This window comes from Neophocaena asiaeorientalis, unplaced genomic scaffold (assembly GCF_003031525.2).
Source record: "Neophocaena asiaeorientalis asiaeorientalis breed wild unplaced genomic scaffold, Neophocaena_asiaeorientalis_V1.1 scaffold1037, whole genome shotgun sequence".
NCBI lineage: Eukaryota > Metazoa > Chordata > Mammalia > Artiodactyla > Phocoenidae > Neophocaena > Neophocaena asiaeorientalis.
In genome coordinates this window covers 53,689-79,748 of record NW_020174558.1, presented here as the reverse complement: position 1 = coordinate 79,748, position 26,060 = coordinate 53,689, and the positions used below count along the sequence as shown (strand labels likewise).

The 26,060-nt window shown below is 40.2% G+C and overlaps 1 protein-coding gene across 1 annotated transcript in view; it reads right to left on the bottom strand.

The window, feature by feature from the left end:
* Nucleotides 1-1,292: 1,292 nt before the first annotated feature.
* LOC112408000 (guanine nucleotide exchange factor VAV3) overlaps nucleotides 1,293-26,060 on the bottom strand; it is a gene marked incomplete at its 5' end in the record, with an annotated part of 52,782 nt that continues 28,014 nt past the window's right edge. The window contains 3 exons of the mRNA XM_024757497.1: nucleotides 1,293-3,519; nucleotides 4,182-4,333; nucleotides 23,764-23,893. Coding sequence (XP_024613265.1) covers nucleotides 3,478-3,519; nucleotides 4,182-4,333; nucleotides 23,764-23,893 — 324 coding nt within the window. The remainder of the gene's footprint in view (nucleotides 3,520-4,181; nucleotides 4,334-23,763; nucleotides 23,894-26,060) is intronic.

Genomic DNA, 26,060 nt, shown 5'->3' with positions numbered 1-26,060 from the left:
AGGCACCATTCCACTTTATATCCTACGTATGGTCTCAGTTGAGTCTCACAACCGTCCTGTGAAGTACCTGCTGTTATCATACTGATTGGCTGAGGCCCTGTGTGGCAAGGATGGGATGTGAACCCAGATACGCAGTCTGAGGTCTGGGGATATGCTTTCATCACACTTCTATACAGCTGTCAAATTAAATAGAACAAAGGAAGGCACCTAAAGACTAATTATCAACATATTTTACTTCAATTTCTTGATGGAAGACAAAATATTTGAATGTTTTATAAAGGATATATCCCATGTTAACTAATAAATCGAGGGAGTTCTTACCATGATTGGCAGTGGTGGTGAGAGTGGTGATAATAAGATACAAGGTCTAAAGTCACATAAATGTTAACATGTCGAAGAGAATTCCAAAGGAATCAGCCCTTCAAGTAAAGGGAGTAAGGGTTGGGATAACCCACTGTACTATAATGAAATAGGGGAGATCTTATATTTCTGAGCATAGTGGCACTGGTGACATCAACCAGAAGCTACTACCATGGAACTGACTTTTCCTTAGAAGGAACGGGCTTCCACCCTCTCCTGAGCTAGCCGGTCTCCACCACTGTGGACAACCCGCAGGCCTGCTCTGCCAAGGGAGACTTGCCTCTGTGTCTCTCTGGCTTAGCAGTTCATCATTTTCTGTGGAAAAGTTCAATCAAAATAGAAAAAAAGCTCAATCTCCTCCGACACCTCTCTCTCTAGGCAATATCTGTTTGGGGCTTTCTTTTAAGAGGCAGGAATAGGAGAACATTTCTGAATTCTGTGTTCATCTTCTATCGTTACGATATCTTGTATCACAGCTTCTCAGCTGTGCAGTCTTAGAAACATCCCTAATCTCCCTCTTGACCCTAATCTAAGTGTCATGGTACAGGCTCTGGAGCCAGACTGTCCAACTTGGAACTCCATCATCTCTGACGCTTGTCAGCTCTGAGAGCTGAGTCAAGCTACAGCCTTTTGAAATGCCTGTTTCTTCATCTGAAAAGTGGAGATAATATGGGATTATACCTCCTGGGGTTACTGCAAGTTAGAGCACATAAAGCATTTAGAACAGTGCGAGGCACATGGGAAGCATGTCAACAATATATTATTTGCAACTACTGAGTATGTCTTACAGGCCACTGTTCATAACTGTTCAGGCAGCAAGCCTGAGCTAAACCAGATCAAAGTTAGGGCTTCTAGTCCCGTGTTTCTGATGAGGTTGGTACATGTTGAATTATGTATGGAATTGTTCTATGGAAAGACTTCAACTCTCGATATAATGCAAGTAGTAACTATTTATTATATTGACATATTTACAAAATATTACAAAGTGAAATACCACGCTAATTCACCATATTACACAGGGCTGCATACAGGCAAGACAAAGTATGGAAAAACATTTACTTCTGTCTTTGGTATTAGAAATCTACACAGATTCGCAGCATTAAAGTTTCCAATATGAAGTATTAAACATAGACAAAGATGTAATTGGCAACGTCATGAAAAGGGACTCTAATATCCTCTGCTGGGAAACCCCCAGGTCCATGAAATGCAACAAGAAAGAGAGGGAGTCTATCGGCTAAAACAACAATAAAAGAAACAGCACAAGTTACAATAGTGTACACAGGAGTGTTTATGAAGCTGCCCTCTCCATAACATTTGGCAGACAGTAACAGACAAAACATTCCCCAGACACAGTGTTGCAGATAAGACTTTATGGGAAAGAATCCACTCCAAGATACACCTTGAGGGTATAACTTTACTGTACAGAACATCTTATAAAACTCAATTTCATGATCATTTACACATATACAAAAACTTAACTGATTTTTGCAAATAATAACTTTTCTAAAACACAATCACAGTTTACATAATTCTGAGGTAAAGGTCCTGAATCTATTCTATTTCAGAAGTCCTAGCCCACGAGGGTCTCTAAAGGGAGACGTGTCCAATGAACATCAAGTTCTGGCCCTCAGGTGGGTTGGGGAGAAGGCCAGCCACGCCCACCTCATTTTAGAGATGGTCCAAAATTTCAGAACTAAATGTTCCTACTTTGGCTCTATTAAGTTAATGCTTTTAATGTTTTCTGCAAACACTCTCCGAGTCTTGTCAGAACATGACTTCCGCTATGGAGAAAATATTTCATCAGGAAAGGGCCAAGTTAGTGTCTTAACTTGACTGTCTTGACTGGGCACTCTGTACATCCCAGGAAAAATGTACTTAGACTCCTCACGTAAAGGGTGAAGACTTGGTCAAATAAGTGCACTGCAGACTGATCTTCCCACTGGTTAATACACACCCAGAAATGGCCTCAGATGGGAAGAGCCTCAGTGAGAGCTGGGATCCCCCAGTGAATAAGACCAGAAAAGTCTAGTGACCCTCCTTCTGTCCCTGAAATGCATAAAGGACCTTGCTGTGCTTTCCTTCAAAAATCCTCGACAAGGTTGTTTGTGCTACTGTAAATCCTCCAGGAAAATGTGGGAATCAGCAATATATCGCAGGTCTTTTTTCTCCTGGGGTGGGGTGGGGCTGGGGGGGAGGTGTCAGGGGAGAAAAAGGCGTGTTAATAGATGTTGCTTCTCTAAAATGACTTACTATAAATCATAGCCCTTGGTCTGTTTCTGTAAACAATGCCACCTTAATTCAGGTTATTTGTGACTACCTAAAACACACCCAACCAAGATTATCTCATTAGTGAAGTACTACATTTCTAAAATAACCCTATGAAATCATGAAGGTTGTGAAGATTTAATATGAAGATACTCTTTTATGTACTCTTCTGTATGTCTTCTTTTTATGAAAAAGTTTGCAAATCTCATCAGGACACCAAATGAATAATGGACCCCCCCTCCCATATAATATCACTTATGAAGCAAACCTGAGCATTTGTCTCTTATATTTTAACATGAATAACATCGGGGGGTAAAAGTGTTTGCCAGGCAATGAGTCACCTTGTGAAGCAATTTAAGACGAGCAATGCTGGATCTTTCCAATAAGCTGCCCCAGTGGCAGAACTCCCATTTTTCTTCATGCTGCGAAAGGTAAAATTAAACTTCTGCTTCTCTGTACCATCAAAAATTCTGGTGAATGGCACGTGAGAAGAAAGTAACTACGTGTTAAGCATTTACTAATGGCTGGCTGGCATTCATGGCGTCTGACTGGACGAAGGAAAAAGAAACATGAACCAATGTGTTTGCAGGAGGAAGAAAAGCTTTTGGCTTTGCCCTGGTCCCTGACGATGACAGGCGGGCAGGCTGTTTCTTGCACAGCTCTAGGCGAGCCATTAATCTGGCAGTACCAGCATCTTTAGAAACCCCAGCATTAAGACTTAGGAGGGGAAAAAGAGGGAGGATGTTGAATAGCCAGCTTTTTAAACACTTCAGTGAGTTCATAATGCTGTGCAGGCTTCTATTTATCCCTTCTCTGAAATTCCTGGTGCGGGGCGCAACGCTGGATTGGAATTTATTCATCTTCTTCCACATACGTGGATGGAAACCAGCCCACCTAAAAAGGAAAAGCAACCAACACAGCAATGTGACTCTGCATCTGGCACTTCAAAGGACTCTACAGAGCATTTCATTTTCATAACACCCCGAATTAATCTGGCCTTTTATGTCCACCGCAGGTGAAGAGGATCGGTTTAAACTGCTCCTAAAAGCCCAATAGAGTGAGTGACAGGAAGGGTGGAATACAATACCCTTAAACAGTGTTCTAATCTGCTAGCACACAAATATGTAAATTAAGGGGCTCTACTAGTTAATGCTTCCTACTTCTGCTGTAGAACAAGATATAAAGACAGAGGTCCTATGCCCCACTCTTTCCAATTTAGATCATCAGCTCTTATAGAAATTTTGTATTCCACATAAAGTTTATGCTCTAGACTTAAAAAGAGGCTTAGAGACTCAAGAGAACTGATGTGCTCAACCCTTTTCCCAACAGGAAGCCATCAAACTTGCCCAAGAAAACTTTATTGATGCCGCTATCATATTCACTCAACACGTTTTTCTTGAGTGCCTATTTTCAGGAAGGAGCACCACCGTGTGGAGCCAGGGCTCTGGGGGGTGAAGCCGGCCACACGGTGTAGGGTTCCCCCCACCACAATGGGCGCCAGCGGCTGCCCAGCCCCCTTCATTCATGTGACGAGCACACTGAGAGGGACAGCTCACCCTGCCATTTACTTCTCCTCTCCACCAGCCATTCGCACTCATCTTCGTGTAAATCTTCACCACGTCTCCTTTCAACAAGGACAATTCTCGCATATCTCTTGCACAGAAGTCATACCGAGCGATGGCAATGCCCAGCACCTTTGGACTTAACACTGTAAAGAAATGATGGGGCGTCAGAGTTGCTGTGCAGTTTACCAACCATGAGCACCTAATCAGATGGATGTTACAGATGCTGTCAAAATGCGCGGCCGTGATTTTGTCACAGACTAGTGATGATGGCAGAGGGGCTTGAAAGCAGCAGAACTGCTGTTTCAATTCAACCAGGTGTAGTCAAGTTCATTTCACAAAGTTTAAAAAACTTGTTCTGTTTTCATATTCTTCATGGGAACTTCAAAACGGGGACTAGTTTTTGTAGTTTAAAAAAAACAAAGGCTAATATCTAAGTTACTACCTAAGGAGATAGAATCTCAAATAACCTGCATAAATTTCCTATTGATGGCATAGTAATCCATTTTTAACTTGAACCTCTATGGTAAAAGCTTCACATTTTTATCTTGTAAACTTTTCAACTTAAGACTCAAAGCAACCAACTTTTTTTGCTCTGAAAGTCTCTTGTTGAATCCATGTCATCACTCCTATCCTCCCCCCTCCCCACGAACAGCCTTTGTTTTCAGTTAAAACTATTTAGGGACAGTTACTCTTTTATATATAATTGTACTCGTGAAGAAGCTTAAATCATGTTTCACAGAATAAACAGATAAACACCATCCATTTATCTTGTTTCAAACAAATACTGCCTTATAGAAAACCTTTACTGAAATACTTAATCAAAAAGAAGATTCAGGGCATCTGCCTCCTATATTCAGTTTTGTTTTTTTTTTTTTTAAATGGTAGGAGCAGAGCTAACTTCCTCCCTGCCCTCACCTGCCTGTCCTGAAAGGAAAATTCTGTTCAAGCTGTACATTTGTTTGCCTCTAGAGTTTCATGACACATTTTATATTAACATCTCTACCTATTGTTCCTTGGGGTTATAAAGTGTTTTCAATTATATGTTCAGTGATTCTGAGAATCACTCACTTGAGATTGGTGGGACTTTATAAACCTTAAACGGTAGAGAAACTGAAGTATAAGAAAAAAAAACATGGGAAATGCCACACATCCATATTTTTAACAGTTCCCAGTGCCTAGGCAGCTGCAGTTATGACCTGTTACCCTGGAAGAGCCTGCCCACTTGGAGACCGGGATCTCTGGCCTATTTTTCAGGGCTCTGCAATGACAGAAATTTTTTTTAGTCTCCAGGTGTCCGTCATAAGATAAACGAATAGCAATGCTGTAGATTTCAGAACTGTAAAGGAGCAAAAATAGGTCATTTTATTTTACTGTTCAGACACAAACCACTTTAAGAGTTTTCTTACTGAAAACCATCCCATTACTGGGGCACTACTCTTAGAGCCGTGCACATAAAAACATCCCAGTGATGGAAAAACCCATCCTCAACTTAACTGTGTGACCTTGTACAGGTCTCTAAACCCTTCTGGGTCACATTCTCTTCACCTATAAAATGAAAGGTCTATACTAGATGACTTGTAAGGGCCTTCTGGTACTCAATTATTCCATTGGGACTTAGAGGTTAATTTTTAAAAATCTGTAAGAAAACATACTTTATCCAGCCATCATGTACTCCCCTATGTGTCACATAAACAGCTCTTACATTCTCTGGCTAATGACAGGAATCAAGACCAGAATGCCCTGCACAAACCGATGGGCACAGTCATCCTTTAAAGCAATGTGGACCGAATTGTACTCTTATATTTGGAGATAAAGTTGGGATTTGGGTCCTATTTATTTTCTTAATGGAAATACATGAACACTGGCTTTTCTCAACTAAAATTTCTGATCCTCAGGAAAACTAGTTTTATGGAGTGCTTCATTCCCCCTTTATACTTTCAGCTCTCAACTCTTTCCAGCTGATGAGAGAGAAAATGTCTTGCTGAAATACATAACATGAGCACACACACAAAACCAGAGGAGTGGTATGTCAAGACAAATGATGACTTGATGACAGAAAAGGAAAGTGCATGGTGGGAATGTGACTCGAGGGGCTGTTTGTGAGGAGATGTATCTACATGAGAAGCCATACACAGAAGTCAAAATATTTTATTTGCAAACAAAAGCAAGTTGAAAAGACATATAAAAGCAGTAAAGCAGTACCTGACCAGAAAGGAGTGGAAGAAGGGGGAACAAAGCTGTAGTCTGGAGGAGTTACAAAAGAAAACCCACAGAACAAAGAAGGGGCTTAGAGAAGGAAAGAAAAAGAGAGAAGCAAAGACCATTTAGGTGTTGGCAAAACATATTTCGACACAGCTATTTCGTTGTCTATAACCTTAAGAAAACTGTCATATCAAAGTTGAAATATCAAGCTTTGCTTTCACGCACTTGTCTCCTATCACCATTTCTAAATGAAGAACAAGCCAGATTATTACATTTCGACTGACATTAGTTCTGCAGTTCAGAGCGATCTATCCCTTTATAGGGGAACAGAGCATACCCACTCTATCCAAGGACGGCCTTCTCCTCTTGATGTGGTACACAATTCCCACTTTGTCACATCAGTGGAGAGGGGGATCCTGTAAATTCTCAACGTAAAATATGCTTCACATCAAAACTGATACAAGAAGTAAGAGCCTATAGGGTGGTGTCAATGAAACATGCAGAGCCCATTGAAAATTCAAGAAAATCACTCAGACAGTTTGTTAGGATCCACACTCACCCTCCAAACAAGCATGCACATGCTGGGTTACTTCCAAAAATAAAATGTAAACCCCTTTGAATTATATCTGGAAAAGAAAGTAAATCTATCCCCAACTTGTAGGAATGTAAAGAAAGTTTCTATGCATTTGGATGCTCAAAAACGTCTCAACGTTTTAATAATCAGAGCTAAAATGATCAAATGGTTTGGAAGTGTTAGATGCCATGCTCAATGTTTTATATTCATTTAATTATCACAACTCACAGGGGAAGGTACCCATGCTATTTCTTCTTCGGATTTGAGAACAACCTAGATTCAAACCTAGGCAATGTGACTCCAGAGCCGAGGCTCTTCACTGCTACCCTGCTCTGCATCTACCCCTCTGCTTCAGGTACAACCTTAGGCAGTTTTAAAACTCTCCCTGCTGATACCATGGTGCCATTGCAATGGAGAAGGAAGGTGTGGTTGTAAACTTTCTCCCAATATTTATCCCTCCCTTAATCCATGTAATAGTTTATTTCGTTGGGCTATGTTTGCCCAGAAGGGATACTAAGTTCTTGCTACTGGGATATATACAGAAGTATCATAAGGCAACTTCTGGTACCTTTCCTGGGAAGGCAACTGGCACACACCTTCACCCTTCTGTTTGATTCTCTATTCTATGCTGCTTGCTGTCTGGAATGTGAAAGCTACCATTCTGATTCTTGAGAAGGCTGCCCTCACCTTAAGGATGAGCTTCAAGGAACCTGGGTTACTGAAAAGTTTATGGCAGAGATAATCCTGTCAAGAAGGGGCCCTAGAGATACTAAGAACATCAGTAGCTCATCAACGGGATACTTAGATTCCAACCAAATAAACTGGGGAAAGGAACTGGAAGGAAGGGTTCAGATGTTCTTTGGTTCATATATACATTGGTGCATTCAATGACACTTTTCTCATAAATGGCTTCGCATACTTACTTTTAACCTGCCCTGAAGTATATCCTTGTTAATAATCAAGGTTCTTTTCTAATCCATTGCATGTTCCAAGTTACACGTTTTTATTTTAAAATGCAGCAGTACGTGCTATTACAGCTAATTTTACAATCTGCACAATTCACTTATTGCCATGCAGTGTAACTGGTTTGTTTTGTGTTCCTCGAGACCATATTATACCCACTGTTAGAGAGAGGAGAGGATGTCATCTTTAATTTAAGGAGGAAAAGGCACCCTAACGCTACTTTCGGCAGAAAATCTAGTGCCAAGATTCCTACCCCACGTTTGTGAGAACTTAAATGAGAACTCCTCATTCTCTCCATTACTTCTTTGTAATGAGGGGCATTTTCTCCCCAAACTGCTTTCTTAAGTGTCCATCCCCGATTCCATCTCTGGGACTATTTATCCATGGAGTAATAAGAGCAGACAGTATTTCCCCAACATTTCTAATGAAGGTAATTCAAGAATCTGAAATATAACAAAAGATAAGTTAACTCTAGAAGGAAGAAATAAGAAATCAGTGAAAACACTATTAAATGCTATTTAAATCTCAAAAATAGGTTATCTAATCTAATGTATCTACCTTTCTCTCATCTTAAAATATCTAACATTCCTGAATATGGATAATGCCTCACCAGAGGACTTGAATCTGTTCCAAATACATAACATCGCTGTGCTTCCCCTCTCTCCTAACCCTAAAAGCCCTGCAAACATTTGCATTCATGTCAAGTACCTATAATTTGAACCATCTTAAATCTTATCTAAACATTATCATCTTTACTAAATGGTAGCTCTTCCCACCGTGGTTAGGCCTCCGCTCCTCTGCTGGCTTCACTCTAATTTTTTCCCCAATGAATGGAACAGATTCTTGGATATGCCTTGGGGCTCCTCCTCTGAATTCCAGTCTGTGATTTCACACATTTTCATCACCCTGCCATGAGGTACAGTCATGATCTCTGATTTAACTTGTCTGAAACCAAACTCATCATCTTCCTCCCTGTAACCTAGCTCAACCTCCCACAATTGTGTTATTTTTCCAACTACTCCCACGTTCTCTTTGCAAACCATCTTTGCAAGGTCAGTATACCTCTTTAGCTCTTTTGTCCACTCTCCTCTTCCTCTGAGATATAAAGTTGTTCCTTCACTAAATTCTCAGCTCCACCATCCCAACTCAGGGACTTACGCCATTTCTAAACTAAGACAACTGCCTCCTAATTGGTCTTCTTACTTTCAGCTTTCTTTCCATTCTATTCTAAATGCCTCCTCTCAGCTACTCACCATAAACAGACTCATCATCCCTTTTCCTAAATTATAAAATCCTAACTCTTGACTTCAATTCCATAGCAATTCGTAGTCTGGCTATATCCTGCCTTTCTCACCAAGTCTTCCATCATTTACCCACACAAATTCTTTTCATCCCAGCTTCCTAACTGCCCCCCACCCCCCAAACACCATTCCCACCCTCATTCTGGGATACTGTTCCTTCACCTTGCTTCTGTGAACCTTAACCTCCTTGTCTCCGAAGCTCAGCTCAGGCCCTTCCCTGACCAATCCAGATAACACTCGTCCCCTTTTCTGTCCTCTGCAGCCATCTGTTAGGCACTTACATCATGGCGCTCCCCGGCCCTGCTGTTCAATTACTGCATGTGCTCCTGTGTTCTATCTCAATGAATCGTTGATTCTGGAGAGTAGGGACTGGCTCTTACGCTGCTTCTCCATCCCCACGGGATCAGGCCCAGGGCTAAGCAACTGAAGCTGCTAAATGGATGAGGATCTCGGCAGGCTATTTAATTCTGCAAGCTCCTTATTTCTCCTCCTCCTGTTTGTTGAGCTCATCTTTTGCTCACTTAACTGCTCAAAGACTTCCAGCAAAAGCCAGCACAACATAAAGGGAAGAACGTGAAATATGTTCAGGTTTTATTCCCCAGGATCCCTGAGAGCCGTAATCTATCAATGATATTCCTACAATAACTATAATTTTTCTGAATGTCTCATGGCATTAACCATACTGTACACCTGAGGAACCTTCTCAGGAGAAACTGATTAACCTTTTGCTCCTGTCACCCAGTATCTAGCTCTCAGCCAAACACTTTAAGGCTTGGTAAGATGCTTTCTACTTTTCTACATATCGTAGCGTGACTTATTGTTGTCGCTCTTTCTATACATAAATTTTCAACGTGTTTGGGTCCTTAATTCTCTGGCAAAACAGCATTTGAATGTCTGGCACCTATGTAGACGAGCATAAAATAATGTGTTTCCCTAGGAAAGTATGGATTTAAATCTAGATGTAAGCAGTGTCAGAATAAGGTATTTGATAAAAATATTTTGCAGAATGGTTTAACCTGCAAAACATATTTCTGTCCATACTGAGAATACATCCACCTGTTTCTACACACACGTACAGATACGTGTTTTCTTCATCATACTCCTCCGACTATACCAGGATGACGCTAATATAAGAATTATTGGTACGTGCAGATCCTGGAATGGAATAGAAACAGCTGAGTAACAGTGACGTTCAGATGGGAACGTTGAGGGATTATTATTTCCTATCCCTTTCACTTCCTGGCCTAATATTCACTTCACCACCTAATATTATAGGAAGCCTGCTGCTAGTACATTACATTATTCTGGGAAGCTTCTTGAGAGAAAGAACTTTTATTCATATCTGTATCCACTGAGATAATAGTAAATCTACGTTGAGACCTTTTTCATTGAAGTAATCATTTGCAAACTGCATGCTTTATTTAAGGACCTAACTTTCGTCCTTCCTCAAATACTTTCAATTCCTTATTAGCACAGACGAAGGAGAACCTTGCTCAGAGAGACCATCACACTTAGGTGGGGGTCTCTGGTTATTTTCACATGATACCTGGCACTCAAATGGGCTAATGTTCATGGAACATTAGCAAATAAGTGGTGGCTCATAGTTTAGTGACTTAAAAGGTCTCGTTAGGAGTTATTAAAATATTAACTCAAATATTAAGTCAAATATTAACTTTTCCAAGTTAAATGAAACTTGAAGTACTAAAATTCTCTAATTGAAACAGAAGCTATTAGCATAGCCATAATAAACTGACTGGCACATCATAAGTGAATATTATCCAGTTCTGAGACTTGACTGAGAGGACAGAGCCACAGAAGCATGTCGATTAAAAGAGGAACACAATGTTCACAGAATAATAAAGCACTAGTGAATTGGTATCTGATACCTATACTTTTGTTAAGGTTAACTAAGCATTGCTTTAAAGTATTGTGCTCTGCTTTGATTAGGCTATTCATGTTCACAAGCAAATGAAAATCCACTCAAGTTTCAATAACATTTGAAATTGGTACACAGCAGAGACCAAGCTCAATCAACACTAGTCTTTAAGGTACTGGTGACCAAATCAAAGTATTTTTGAACTACCATTTAATTATCCATTATATGTATAAGTGAACACGATACTAAGCATTTGCTAATTATTCTCTGGGATAGACATTACCTAATGCTCAGCCTCAAGATGTAACAACCACATGTGTTTACACTCATTTATGTTAAAAAAAAAAGTAAAACTATCAGGCAGTTGTACCAATGATACCATCCTCAATACAGCTATCCCTGTGAGTTTGGGGCCCCGCAGTGGCCTAGAGATTTTCCTGAAGGACTGTGTTCCTATGTGGGACACTTTGAGGAATCCAGGAGGTTCCTTTTACCAAGATTGTATACAGATGGCCTAACAGCAGAGAACATGCTGAGAATTTAATGAATGTTTCATTTAAATTTGTGACCCTTAACCTGGTTTTATTTTAGAACGTAGCCATGTCTTCTTCTTAGACTCCCAGAAACATTCATAGACATAGTATCAAATATGTGCTCCCCATCTCCCTCAAATATATAGTATTTATAGTATATTTTATATATTGTCACTGAAAAAGTAGGAATGATTCAGATTGGTTTCATTTAATTGAATGCTGACATCCGGTAAATGGACAAATCTCTTTTAACCTAAAATTCAAAGATGTGACAAGGAAAACTTAGAATTATTGTGAAAAGAAACAGCTACTTTATATTCAGTACTGCACAGTCTAAATACATAAAGCCATTAACAAGCAAAAATATGAGTATAAGAACTTATTGTTATGGAAAATTAGATCATTTGACATTTCGAGGGATTTTGGATTATTTATAGGCATCTAGTTCATCAAAATGTGAACCTGATCCTAAATCCTTACTCTTTAATGATAATTGGCAGACATCTATTAAATAACTACTGATGTGCCAAGGACTGTGCTAAGGTGCTATTGGAGATTAAACAGATAAGACAGAGCATCGACTCTAAAGGAGCTTACAAATTAGTAAAGAGACAGACACAGAGATGATACAGAGATATGGAAATTACTCATCTTGGATAGAGAGTGCTATGACTAGACTTTAGGCTCCATTTGAGCCTTTCCCTACAAAAATCTCCAGTCTTCCGGTTGCTCAGGCCAAAAGCCTTACAGTCACAGCCTTGGGTCTTCTCTTGCTTCTGTCTTACGTCTGATGTGTCTGCATGTCCTGTTCGGTTACATAGTATAAAGGTGCTGCTACCATCTCTCACCTGGATTGCTGCATGAGCCTCCTAACTGGTCTTCCTGTTTTTACACAGACTCTAGAACAATCCTATTAAAGTCAGACCATGTCTCTCCTTTGTTTAAATCCTTCCAATGGCTTCCCATGTCTTCCGGAACAAAAGCTAAAGTCCTATGAAGCCTCACAGAGACTGGCCTCCCTTGCCCCTCTGATTCCATCTCTGCTGCTCTGGCCACATTGCACATGTCATACATGCTCCTTACTTCGCACTGGCTGTTCTGCGCGCACTTCCTTGACTCTTTACTCAAGTGTTACCTTCACAACGAGGCCTACCCTGATGCCCCATAAGAGAGTCACGGACGCATACCACTTGTGCCATGTGGTGCAGAGAGAAAGAAGGGTTTATGGGGGGAGGGAGTGATATACAAGCAAAGAAGTAGGTAGAGGGTACTCAATCCCCTAAATTCCCACTGTCCTACTGCTTAGGTTGGGCATGGATGGTCTGTACACGCCATGGTCAAAGTTCCAGTAGCCTGCTCTTCAGATGGATGGGGTATTTATGTGAGTTTATGATAGCAGAAACTCCCTGTTTGCTATGGACCGGATATTTGTGTCCCCCTCCAGACCCCAAAATTCCTATGTTGAAACGTAATGCCTCATGCCATGGTATTAGGAAGTTCGGCTTTTGGGATGTGCTTAGGTCATGAGAATGAAGCCTGCATGAATGGGATTAGAGCTCCTAAAAAGGCAATCCCGCAGAGCTTCCTCGCCCCTTTCCACCATGTGAGGACACGGGTGCCTTCTATAAACAAGAAAGCAGGCTCTTGCCAGATACCAAATCTGCCAGCACCTTGACCTTGGACTTCCCAGCCTCCAGAACTGTGAGCCATAAATTTCTGTGGTTTGGAAGACACTTGGTCTATGGTGTTTTGTTATAGCAGCCCAAACAGACTAAGACACTGGTCATACAAATGACCTTGTTAGAAAGCGGAGCTTCGGAAGCCAGTGGATAGTATTAGCCTGTTCTACTGTTGAGAACTGAAAACTGCTGAACTGGCTCTCTATTAAGCTACCAAAAGGAGGAAAAATGAATCTCTACTTTTGTTCCTCATCATCTGACCACCCCAGTTAAAATCATAAACCATCCCCAGCACTCCTGAGTAGCATTACATTGTTAGATTATCTTTTCCAGAGCACTCACCAACTTCTAATATACTATATAGTTTATTTTTTATCTATTATTTGCCTTCCCCATTATCATGTGAGTTCCACAAAGGCGGAGACTTTTTTTTCCCACTGCTGCGTATCCCCAGCAATTTGAACAGTGCCAACCCTGCAGTAGGCTCTCAGTAAAGGTCTGTTGAATGAATGAATGAATGTGGGGACCTGTGGGGTTATTGGTGGGAATGTAATAACTAAAGATGAGATGAGGAGAGAAGTTCTTGGAGAACTGCCCTATGAGGAAGAAGAATAAAGAAAAAGTGGGAAAATTAACAGGGGAAGATGGAGCTTTGAATAGAAAGACTGAGCTTTGAATAGGAAAAGATCTGAACGAGCAAGTCAGATATCTTGAAGTGTTTATGCTCAATTCTGACAAATTGGAGTGTATTCAGAGCAGAGTGGCCAGGATGGTGACAGATTTGGCAACCACGTGTATGACAATGGACGGATAAATCTGAGTAGCTTATTGAAAAAGAAAGAAATACAGTGGGGAAGGGAAAAAAGGACATCAGATGAAAGGTAATCACAGTAGAGTGTGTATGTAGTATATTTAACTTCGAGTAATTCTGAAGAGATGAGCTAATGATAGTAAATAGCTCCAATAAGTCAAGTTTCTGGATCAACATAAGCATTTAAAAAATTCTGTTCAAAAAATAAATTGGGGGGCTTCCCTGGTGGCACAGTGGTTAAGAATCCGCCTGCCAGGGGCTTCCCTGGTGGCGCAGTGGTTGGGGGTCTGCCTGCCGATGCAGGGGACACGGGTTCGGACCCTGGTCCGGGAGGATCCCACATGCCGCGGAGCCACTAGGCCCGTGCACCACCCGTGCTGGGCCTGAGCTCTGGAGCCCGTGGGCCACGGGTACTGAGCCCACGTGCCACAACTGCTGGGGCCTGCGTGCCTGGAGCCCGTGCTCTGCAGCAGGAGATGCCACAACAATGAGAGGCCCGCACACAGCAACGAGGATCCAGCATAGCCAAAAATAAATAAATTTATTTTTTTTAAAAAAAAGAATCTGCCTGCCAGTGCAGGGGACACAGGTTCGAGCCCTGGTCCTGGAAGAGCCCACATGCTGTGGAGCAACTAAGCTCGTGCACCACGACTACTGAGCCTGTGCTGTAGAGCCTGTGAGCCACAACTACTGAAGCCCACACGCCTAGAGCCCATGCTCCGCAGCAAGAGAAGCCCTTGCACCGCAATGAAGAGTGGCCCCTGCTCGCTGCAACTGGAGAAAGCCCGTGCGCAGCAATGAAGACCCAACACAGCCAAAAATAAGTAAATAAATTTATAAAATAAGTTGGGTGATTTGTGTGGCCATAGACATAAAGTCACCTGAGTGTCAAGTAAAGCCTGAGGATGACCTCTCAGGAATGTCACAAAAAAATACTTGCTAAAAAAGCCTCTACCAGGGTTGACATTGCTGTTAAGTCTGAAGTGCCTCAATACCAGAGTCCCCCTGCATTCCTGTCAATTGTTCAGCTGTTAAGCTAAACTGTATGTAACACCCAAGGGATATGTGCAGTAGAGTGTTCAGTGCAAGTAGATGCTCAAAAATGTTGAATGCATAAAGCAGTGAATGAAGGGAAACCCTGGCCAAGTCGGACCGGCTCCCTTATGCAGATCTGGCGTTCAGTAGGGGAAGCTGCGTATCAGTGGTATATATGAGGAAAAAAAGAGCTCTCAGCATTGTTCCTCAAAGCTAGGAGACGGATCCAAATTTTAGCAAGAAAAAAAGGAATTCCTCTCAATTTATGTTTGTTTTACAGGGAAGGGAGACTAGAAAAACCAAAGCCTTGGATCGGGGCTGCCACATGAGGACACTATAGTCAATTAGGGAACATTACACATATTGAGACCAGTTTTTAATTTAGAAAATAAGGTTTATAGAAAGAACAGTATACAAAATGAGACATATTAAAACATAAGGACTGCTTTTTGAGTTTTGAAACATGAAAAAGGACAGCTTTGAGTGAGGTTACTTCAATCTGTAGAATTTCGATCTGCAAGCTATCGATTTCTGAAGGGACCCTGGGTACTGGCTACTAATTCTTAAAGCCATCAGGTTCAGGATAAAAATCCCTCACAGTAGCTACTAAAGTTCCTGAAGCAAGTAAGTAAAAAAAGGAAGCCCAGAATGACCTAATAATGAACATGTTCGGCTGTAGGTGATTAGTTGCCCAAGAACAGTAAGTTCTGTGGACATGATAGACATCCTGAGAAAAAGAGTATAAAAATGACAGCAACATGTTAGAACCACCTTAGCCCATAGAAAAGCATGCACAGAGCACTTCCCATGTGCCAGACATTGTTCTAAGTACATCACATACACTAACTCTCATGGCTCATAATACAAACATTACACATTATGAGACAGTGCTGCAGGAGGAAATAAACTAGGGAAACTCATCACTTTCCTATATCATACAAGCAGCACTTCTGGTACATCTGTTTAACAAACGAAACCTTTCATGAGGCTTCTCACAGGACTGGTGATTCATGCAACACTCAGTTGGAGACATTAATATAAGTGAAAGGGGTTTGAAAAATATAGTGTTCTTTTAATCATTAAGTTATTGAATATCAGACAGAATTACTAGGTTCTTATTCTATATCAAGTATTTTATATAGTGTTTCAAACAATTGGTCATGTAGACCTTTTTGGGAAACTTTCATTGGCTAGAAGTGCTCTCTCTCAGGAAGACAGTGTGTTTCACTGCAGGAAAGTTACAAGCCATTGAGAACACTTCATTGTATTAAGGTAATGTTTCCCTTGTAACTCCCCATCCGTTGACTGCCCATCTGTCCTAATAGTGCAAAGTCCTCTTATAGCTCTAATAAAAAACAAATAAGGATGGAAAAATTTGGAGAAAAATTTAAAATTAGTATGATGAGATTATAGTGAGTTGAATGGTGCCTCACCTCCCCAAAGACATGTCCGCCTAGAACCTGTGAATGTGATCTTATTTGGAAAATGGGTCTTTGCCGATGTAAGTTAAGGACCTCAAGATGAAATCATCCTGTATTATGATGAGCTCTAAATGAAATAAGTGTTTTTATAAAAGAAGAGAAAGGGAGATGACACACAGAGGAGGAGGTTATATGAAGACAAGGCAGAAATTGGAATGGTGTGTCTGTAAGCCAAGGGACAGCAAAATTTGCCAGCAGCCATCCAGAAACTAGAAGAGAGGCATGGTAATGGATTCCCCCTCAAAGCCTCCAGTAGGAGCCAACCCTGCCAACACTTTGATTTCAGACTTCTGGCCTCCAGAACTTAAGAGTAAATTTCTGTTGTTTTAATCCCCTTCATTTATGGTAATTTTTAAGGCAGTTCTAGGAAGCTATTACAGTGAGATTAAAACAGATATTTAAATTACCAGGATAAAATTAGATTAAATCAAACCCAAATGCCAAATGACCAAGGAAAAAGATGACAAAAGACTGAGGATAAAATTAGGAGATCAGAATAAGAGTAGATGAATATAGATATGTTGAATTACAAGGGCAAGAAGGTAGAAACTAAGTGGATGTTTGAGGAATGTGTATGAAGGAGATAATAAATATTATCCACTATTACACTGTGATAAAACTAATAAATAATGGTTAAGGCATTATCAGATGTTTCAAGAATTATCAGGAATAAGCAAGTTATATAATGTGACAGTGAGTTAAATAAATATGAACGATACAAATTCTCCAAGTTTCTAAAACACTGGCTAAAATGAAGCTTAAGCACCTTGTCAGATGGCTAACAGAATAACGGGACTACCTGCGTGAAAGGAATGAGACCACAGTAGGGAAAAGCAGCCTGGGCCCTGGCTCTGGCTTTTACTTTTTCCTGCAAGGTCATTCGCACGGTCCCAAAGACCCAGGAAGCCTTTGACAGTTTTTGAAGAATTGCTATAATATTTGTCACCACCTCAAAAGGATCATGCTGTTCTATATTTTGTTTTCAAGCCCACCCATCTCTCCATGCTTTTTCAAATAACAACTACACATAGTGCTTTTAATACCTGCTATGTCTCCCACAGACCTTAGGCTCTGACTTCACTCATTTAGCCCTTTCTGAACACGTGTTTCATGAAAGGCACTGTGCAAAGTGCAGTTTGAGAATGGGAAGCTCAGGAGCCTGGTTCCTAAGGCTTCAGGGAGCAATAGACCGGAAGAAATCATTAAAACTATATAAAAATAATGCTATATTTTATGTAAGCTGAAACGAAGTGTGAGCAATCCATAAAACTCTATCTTCAACCCCAACCACTCTTCTTAGTGTCAAACGCCTACTGAACCACTGAATGTGCACAGGCACTGAAAGTCTGTGCACAACTGAATGTATTACCTTCTCCTCTATATATGTTATGTCTCTTTTGCTTCTTGATCAGTCCAATGGTTTCACCGTTTGTCAGTTATCCAAGGCAAATAATTGTGTATCATACATGTACCACTTCTACCTCAATTCCTTTATCCAGTCAATTCGACTTCCAGATTATACCAAAATCTGCCCACTGTCCTGCTCCACTGTCTCTATTCAGCTTTTGTCCAAACCTCCATCATCCCTCCCTTGGACATCTGCAGTAGTTTCCTCACTCATCTCTCTGGTCCATGCCTCCCTTCAAGCCACTGTCACGGAGTAGGCAGTGATCTTTCAAAACAGCGTAAATCAGTTCATATCATTTCTGCTTATAAAGCTTCAGTACATTCCCAATGTATATATTAGAATCCACTCACTGTGCTTTAAACATTTCGATCCCCTTCTAATTCCTTAAACGTGTGAAGTTATTTCCTGTTAAATGTCCTTCACACAAGCTGCTTCTTCACTGTGATGTTTCCCTACCACCACTAAACCACACCCTGCCAATCCACATAGATCCTTTAAGTTTCGTCTAGACGCCACTTCTTCAAAATGTCCTTCCCTGACCCTACAGGTTAAATAGGCCCTCTTGTTGTACACTTCCACTTTGCTTCTGCTTCACAAGACTTATCAAAATTTGTGATTATTTATGAAGTTATTTGTTTTATGTTTGTTCCTATCCATCTTATTCACTGTTATATTTAGCATCCAAAACAGGACCCGGCACATAGTAAGTGTTGAATAAATAACTGTTGAATAAAACAATGAAGGAATGAGTAAGTAAATACAGTGAGGTTACAGGTAAGGAAGAGATGGTTCAAATACGTCCTACTCCGTACTCTACACACCCTAAAATCAGTGCACCAAGCTGCCCCTGCTCCTGGAACAGGTGAAAGAGGAGAATGCTGCCATTTTCTCCCAATTCTGTTAGTTCTCAGGTAAACGGATCATCTCGAAATTTTAAAACTTTTACTTCTGAAATAATTCAGACTTAAATGTAGCAAGAATAGTACAAAGAATTCTTATATATTTTTTCACTCAAACTCCTCAAGTGTTAATATTTTACCATGTTTATCATCTCTATATTTTCCTCAACTATTTTAGAATATGTTGCAGACAATGCCCTTTATCTCTAAATATTTCAGTGTGTCTTTCCTAAAAACAAAGGCATTTTCTTCTCTTATATAATCACAGTACAATTATCAAAAACAAAAATTATTTAATCTAGAAACTTATTCAAAATGTGTTAATTGATCCCTGTGTATCCTTTATAGAAAAAAAAAAAATTCTGGTCCAGGATTCAACCTAGGATCACATGTTGCATGTAGCTGTCATGTTTCTTTGGTCTTCTTCTCTTCAATTTGAAACAATTCTGCAGTCTTTCATGACACTGACATTTTTGAAGAGCGTAGGCCAGTTATTTTGTAGAATGTCATTGAGTTTGGGTTTCTCTGATATTTCCTCATGATTAGATTCAAACTGTGCACCCTGGGGGGCAGGAATACCACAAAAGTGGTGTTACATCCTTCTCAGAGCGTCACATTAGGAGGTGCATGATATCTAGTTGTCCCATTACTGGTGATGTTAACTTTGATCACTTTTAGGTGTTTCTATTTTCCCTCTTTAGTAATTAATAAGGTCTTGTGAGAAGACACTTTGAGATCATGTAAATATAGTGAAAACCAACATTTTTTTTAAACATTAGCCACCTCTGTGGTCCAACTAATTCTCCATTTACTTGGGAAAATGCTTAAGGTCTATTAATAGGTAATGAAACGCTAATTGTGCAACTTTTCCAAGTGTAACGGTCTATTACCATTCTACCTTACCTCCTTCTCTCATGCATACAAAAAGCCTAGCATGCTGTTTTTTAAAGAACATAATAAAATATCTAATCTCATTCCTTATTCATCAGGTGAGAAAGCTGAGGCCCGGATAGGCTAAGTGACTTGCCTGGGGTCAGACGGCTACTGAGTAGCAGACCTGAAAATAATTAAGCGCTCACTGTACAGCAAGAAAGGCAAAAGTCAGTTCAGTGCCCTTCAAATACACAGGCCCTAGGGGTACACCCGCAGCAGTCTAAGGCATGTTTCCTGCGACCGTTTTTGGAAAGTAATGGGATTCTTACACAGATCCACAGAACCACGGAGCCACTGCAGTTTCTAGGGAAGCACAACGGCTCACTGATGTGCCTGACTGCTCTTTGTTCTCTTCCTTCCTCTCATTATCTCTCTTGGAAACACTCAAGTCATTGCGGAGGCAAAAACAGTCTCACAGCCCTAGGAAAGAGCCTTGCTTACAACGGGCTCCTCACCTACAAATGCTACACGCTCCTTGCCCAATCCTCTGGATGTCTGTTTCATTCTAATTAGTGTCTTTACATATGTTTTTTTTGTTGTTTTGGTTTTTTTGCGGTACGCGGGCCTTTCACTGTTGTGGCCTCTCCCGTTGTGGAGCACAGGCTCCGGACGCGCAGGCTCAGTGGCCATGGCTCACGGGCCCAGCCGCTCCGCGGCATGTGGGGTCTTCCCGGACCGGGGCACGAACTCGTGTCCCCTGCATCGGCAGGCGGACTCTCAACCACTGCGCCACCAGGGAAGCCCTATATATGTTATTTTGCAATTGCATGAGGTAGGCCTGTCATAATCTTACCATATTTTACAAACTTGAGAAGAGTTTTTAATTCTCCCAAGAACATCCAAACCTAGACTAATACAGAAGCAAGCAGCCTCTTCTACGATGCCCTGGGACTTTCTTTTCCAAGGTGACTATATAGCATGTAGGAGAAAAATAATAATAAATCGCAGGTTTCAGGAGTTAGAACTCCAATCTCAACCTCCACCCAGAACACAGCGTGGTCCTAGGCTTTGGCTTGCCTGCTCTGCTTCCTCCATTACTTAGAAGCAACGAAGATGCCATGCCCTGTCCTGTATCCCAAGGTACTACTTCTTCATAAAAGTTATTCTGAGATGGTATTCAGCAGCACACCCAAAGCTGTGAACCAGAGGTAAGGACTCTTAAAGACATCCTACACAATCTTTCTATACAGAATATGTAGAGTTTCCTCTTTACCACTTCCTGAGAGACACGTGTGTAAAAACTGAAGCAGTGTTTTAATTAAGGGTTAACCTTTAATCAGGACTTGGTATAAAATAAGCAAGGGGTATTTTAAAAAATCATAAAAGCAAAGATGTAAATTGCTATGAGTTAAAACTAGTAATTCAACAATTAGAAATACAGGAAAATGTTTGCTGTGTTAGAGGAGTGACTAGTAGTAGTAGGAAAGCAGCAGCTGTGGTAGAAGTGGTAGAATCAGCAGCAGCTGACTTTTATGGCGTGTTTACCATGTTACCAGCACTCTGCTAAATGCTTTAATGTACAGCACCTCATTCAATGCTCAAAATCATCATAGTGTTCTCATTTCATACGAAACGTCAGCAACAAGTAAATAAAACACTGGGATAATATACACTTGATCTAAGATTATAATCCTGCTGAATAATCTCGGAGCGTAGACCATCAGGAAATTATTGCTGACTGACGTACCAGCACGTGCCCTCACTTCTTTCTGGTCACTTTAGGAGTGAGATCTTCCCTGATCATCCTATATAAAAATATCAAACTCCTAACCCAGACTTGCCAGAGCTGCCTCATTAAAATATAAGCTCCATAAGGATAGGGACTCTGCTGAATCCCAAGACCTAGAACAGCGCGTTTTCTGCGTTAGGTAATTATTATATGCTGAAGGAACGAATAACTGAATGTAGCTTGCATGGACGCTCAAAATCATGTTATTGGCCATGCTTTGAAAAAGAAAAAGAGCCTGTAATGCCATCCCTAGTGGCTAAAGAAGTTTGAGCACTGAATACTTGGTCAAACACTAGAAAAAAATTTTAACTAGGCAGCTTCATTCGTAGTTGACCAATATTCTCTGAGCGCCCACATGTGCCAAGCACAGGAGTGCCTGAGAGTGACCACACAGTGAAATAGAGGGTTAAGAACCTTCCACTGACTGGGATACTGGCTCTCCCTGACTGCCAGTCCCTCTCACCCGGACTTTCTAAAACTAAGCAAACAACTCAGACAGGATTTTTAGTGTAACTGACCTCCTGGGCAACTTTATCTCCTGCTACTGGGAAGGCAAAGTAAAAGAATTGAAAATTATACTTTTCGTGTAGGGAAAAAAATGTCATAACCCTGGTAGGCTTTTTAGAAGTTTGTAGAAAAAATTGTTTCTTAAGGGGAAGTTCCTTTTTTTTTTTTAGAAGATGTTGGGGGTACGAGTTTATTAATTAATTAATTTTTGCTGTGTTGCGCCTTCGTTTCTGTGAGAGGGCTTTCTCTAGTTGTGGCAAGAGGGGGCCACTCTTCCTTACGGTGCGCGGGCCTCTCACTATCGTGGCCTCTCTTGTTGTGGAGCACAGGCTCCAGACGCACAGGCTCAGTAGTTGTGGCTCAGGGGCCTAGTTGCTCCGCGGCATGTGGAATCCTCCCAGACCAGGGCTCAAACCTGCGTTCCCCCACATTAGCAGGCAGATTCTCAACTGCTGCGCCACCAGGGAAGCCTGGGGAAGTTTCATTTTTGAATGAGCAAAACTTATGGCCTATATGAGCATCTAAGATAACTGGGTAAGAGTGGGCTAAAAACTGAAAGATAAATTTTAATGTGTTTACAGTTTCAACAAAAAGTGTGCTCTGACTACTTTCATTGCACAATCTTGTTCATTTATCACTGATCCTTGTGAAGAGAACAGCTATTAAGTTATTCAAATTGAAAAAAAAATGTCAGTTGATGTGACAAATTACTTGTATATTTACTTTATGGAAATGTTATGAAATTTTACTGGTGGTGTTAGTGCCCTGAGCGTTGCTTCCCTTTCAGTTTCTGCTTTTAGGGAAAAAAAGTTATATTACATGATGCAAATTCTTTTTATTTCAAATACCTCTAGATATTCCTATTTTGCTTAGGCCAAACCTTCTGAGGGTAATAAAATTGTATTCCTTTCTCTTCTAAAAAAGTTTTATGAAATTAAAATAAGAGGATGAAATCACACTTTATTCATAGCATTTTTTCATCATAGTGTTCTCTACATGCTGTATCTATTAACAGGAAGATTATATGACATTAAACGGTGACGAGCAAAACGTTTTTGAGTTGAACTCACACTCAAACTATAACATGCTTTCTGTTTGTGTGCTAATCTTTTGTGATTATTTGTGGCACAGTGCTCATTCTGAAAAGAAGTGGCTAATGTTTACTTTTAAATATTGGCATCAGAGGAAACATGCTTTTAGCTATTTCAGAGTTCCGAAAGTAATCATTGAAATAGAATCTATAAGAAGACTTGCAGTGCAAGGTTAGATGGGAGAACTGTGCACCAGCCTTGCTTAAATACTGTTAATCAAACAGGATTATGACCATAAACATGTATCAGTTAAAAAGCGTTTGGCTAATATAAAAGTCAGTGAAAAGTACAAAACTTACATATTAACATACCCTATATTTCTGATGGATTTAACACACACATGATTTTTAATTTGGCATGAAGAACTAAATCTAGGCATGTTCATAAACCTGTTGGTCCATCTGATTCTGCTTTGCTCCAGAAAAATTCCTTGTTAAATGCATCAGCATATTAATTGGTTCTATTCCAAAATCTGGAATGAAGATGTTTAATGTTATCATGCCTTCGATCCTTAAGTGACAGCAAATTGTATTCTAAATTACAATACTCACAGCTGTTGCCTGCTCTGTTACCCCTCTGTCCAGATGAATGCTCTGGCTCCTTGTATGGAAACTGCAGAGTTGTATCCAAGGTTCTGAATCCTTCTTTAAGAGAGTGATGCTTGTAGTACTCCACAAGTTCCTTTAGGAAAAAAGAATCAAACACATGAATTCCTTGACACGTAATTATATACAATAGAGGGATGATCAATTTAATGCTAAATTTTCCATAAGCCTATCTTAGTGTGAGTACATGATCATCTTCTCCCTGCAGCCTGGGGGTGCATGACACCTAACTAGTAATTGCCCTTGCTACCCAGGCCATTTATAATGTGAGTTACCCGCTCTTGCTGCCCAACATCCTGTAGTCTTCAGTCAGTTGTAGTAAGTAAAGAGAAGCCATACTAAACCTCAGTTTCAGAGCAGTAATTATTGTTCTTATTTATGGAATAACTCCCTTTATTTTTGTTTAGAAAGGCAACAGCTGTTTTATGAATATATAGCAATTTCTAGCTTCCTGCATTTTCTTTCAACATAAGCAGAAAAACAAACTCAATCCTAAATGTACTCTTCCATGGTAAGCCAAAGTTGTTAAGCTACAAATGCTACTTACTTGACATTGTTTCTGGCTTATGAGGAAGTGTTAGTGCCCTTCTCATAGCTGTCATCTGGTACTTAATGTCATCTGGTACAATAATGTAGTTCTTTCCAATTTTCTCTTATACCTAATTTGCCCCAAATGCATCCAAGCCTAATATAATAACTACCCACCATCTTTCATACTAAAATTTCAGGAAATTTCTTTCAAGATGTTGGTTTCATAGGTTCTGCACAAATCTGAATCCCTCTACTTCAAACAGAAATTGAAAAATGATTAATTCATAATGGAAAAATGCATACTATCATTAGATGAGTACTATAGACGTTTCTTAGAAAAACCTGAAATGAAAATAAAAGCATAATCACTTTTAATCTAATTATTCAGTGCTTCTACTACAGCACTATTGTTTAAAACAAACAGTATAAAAGCAACTCATTTCTTTAAAAAACCACACTGTTGTCGATTCAGTATCTCCACTCAATGGGTATGTTCAAAGTTCCCAAAACAAATCAGTCGGGCCAAAAATCACCCAAAAGAAGAGAAAGAGGATCATCAATGATTTAGTTATTATTTTTGACCAAACTCGGATGAGTTGTGGAATGCATCGTGCGGGGAGTTCCAGGGGTCACAGAGATTTTGAAGATAAGGTTCCTAGGTGTCCTCACCCTTGAAGGAAAGTGAAGGATTATGGGAGTTCAAAGGCAAGAAAGAGAGCTTCCTTTTCTGAGTCCAGTGGGGAGGATGAGGGAAGAGTTCATGATGGAGGTAGCTTGGCTTAAATTGAAGAACAGGTAAAATTTCAAAAGCCAGGAAGGAGGGAAGGATTATTTTAAGTAGAGCAGTCAGGCTGGGAACAGACACAAACATAACAAAGACCACGTTCATAAACTAAAAGGAGCCTGGTTTGGCTAAAGTATTGGATGAAGCAAATGGAGATTCTTCACCTTTCACATCTGGGGATAATAAACCATTTCACAGGCTATAGCGAAGAATGTATAAAGTGCCTGGTACGTGTGAATAATCATGAGAGTTACCATGATCCCATGTGCCAGGCCTTTTATATAGTTTCTTACAATCTTCAAACAAGAAACAAGAGATGGGCCTTTTCACCCTGATGCTCAACGCTCAGTGAGATTAATCAGCTTTGGGCAAGTTTGTATAACTGGTGTCTGGCTCCAAAGTTTGTGCTCTGAACTACATCATATTATTAGCAAATAGTACCTGGCAAATGTAAATATGCAAAAAGTGAAGCAAAGGGAAGGAGCATCTTCTAAGTATCTATGGTATACCAGGAATTTGTTCTCTTAGACCCAAGATGCTATGGTTTGACACTTAAAAATATTTTTTTCTTCCATCCTTTCTTCCTTGCTTGGGCCCAGATTATGGGTGCCCTTGATGAAGCAAAGGAGTGTGGAACCTGACCAACTTAAAAAAAAAAAAAAAGTTAAAATATCAGAAGATTATATCCTCAAAATGACTTCACTGATCAGAATATGGCATTTATATTATGGTGATTTTAGCATGGCTCGCAAAGGCAATGTCTGGAATTAAATTCTACTTAGAGACCAATATTATCATTTAATTTCTTTAAATGCAAAATTTTGTAAGGTCTCTGGAAGAACGGTACACTTTATGATCATTTGCATCAGCAAGACAATATATATATATATATATATATATATATATATATATATATATAAAAGAAATA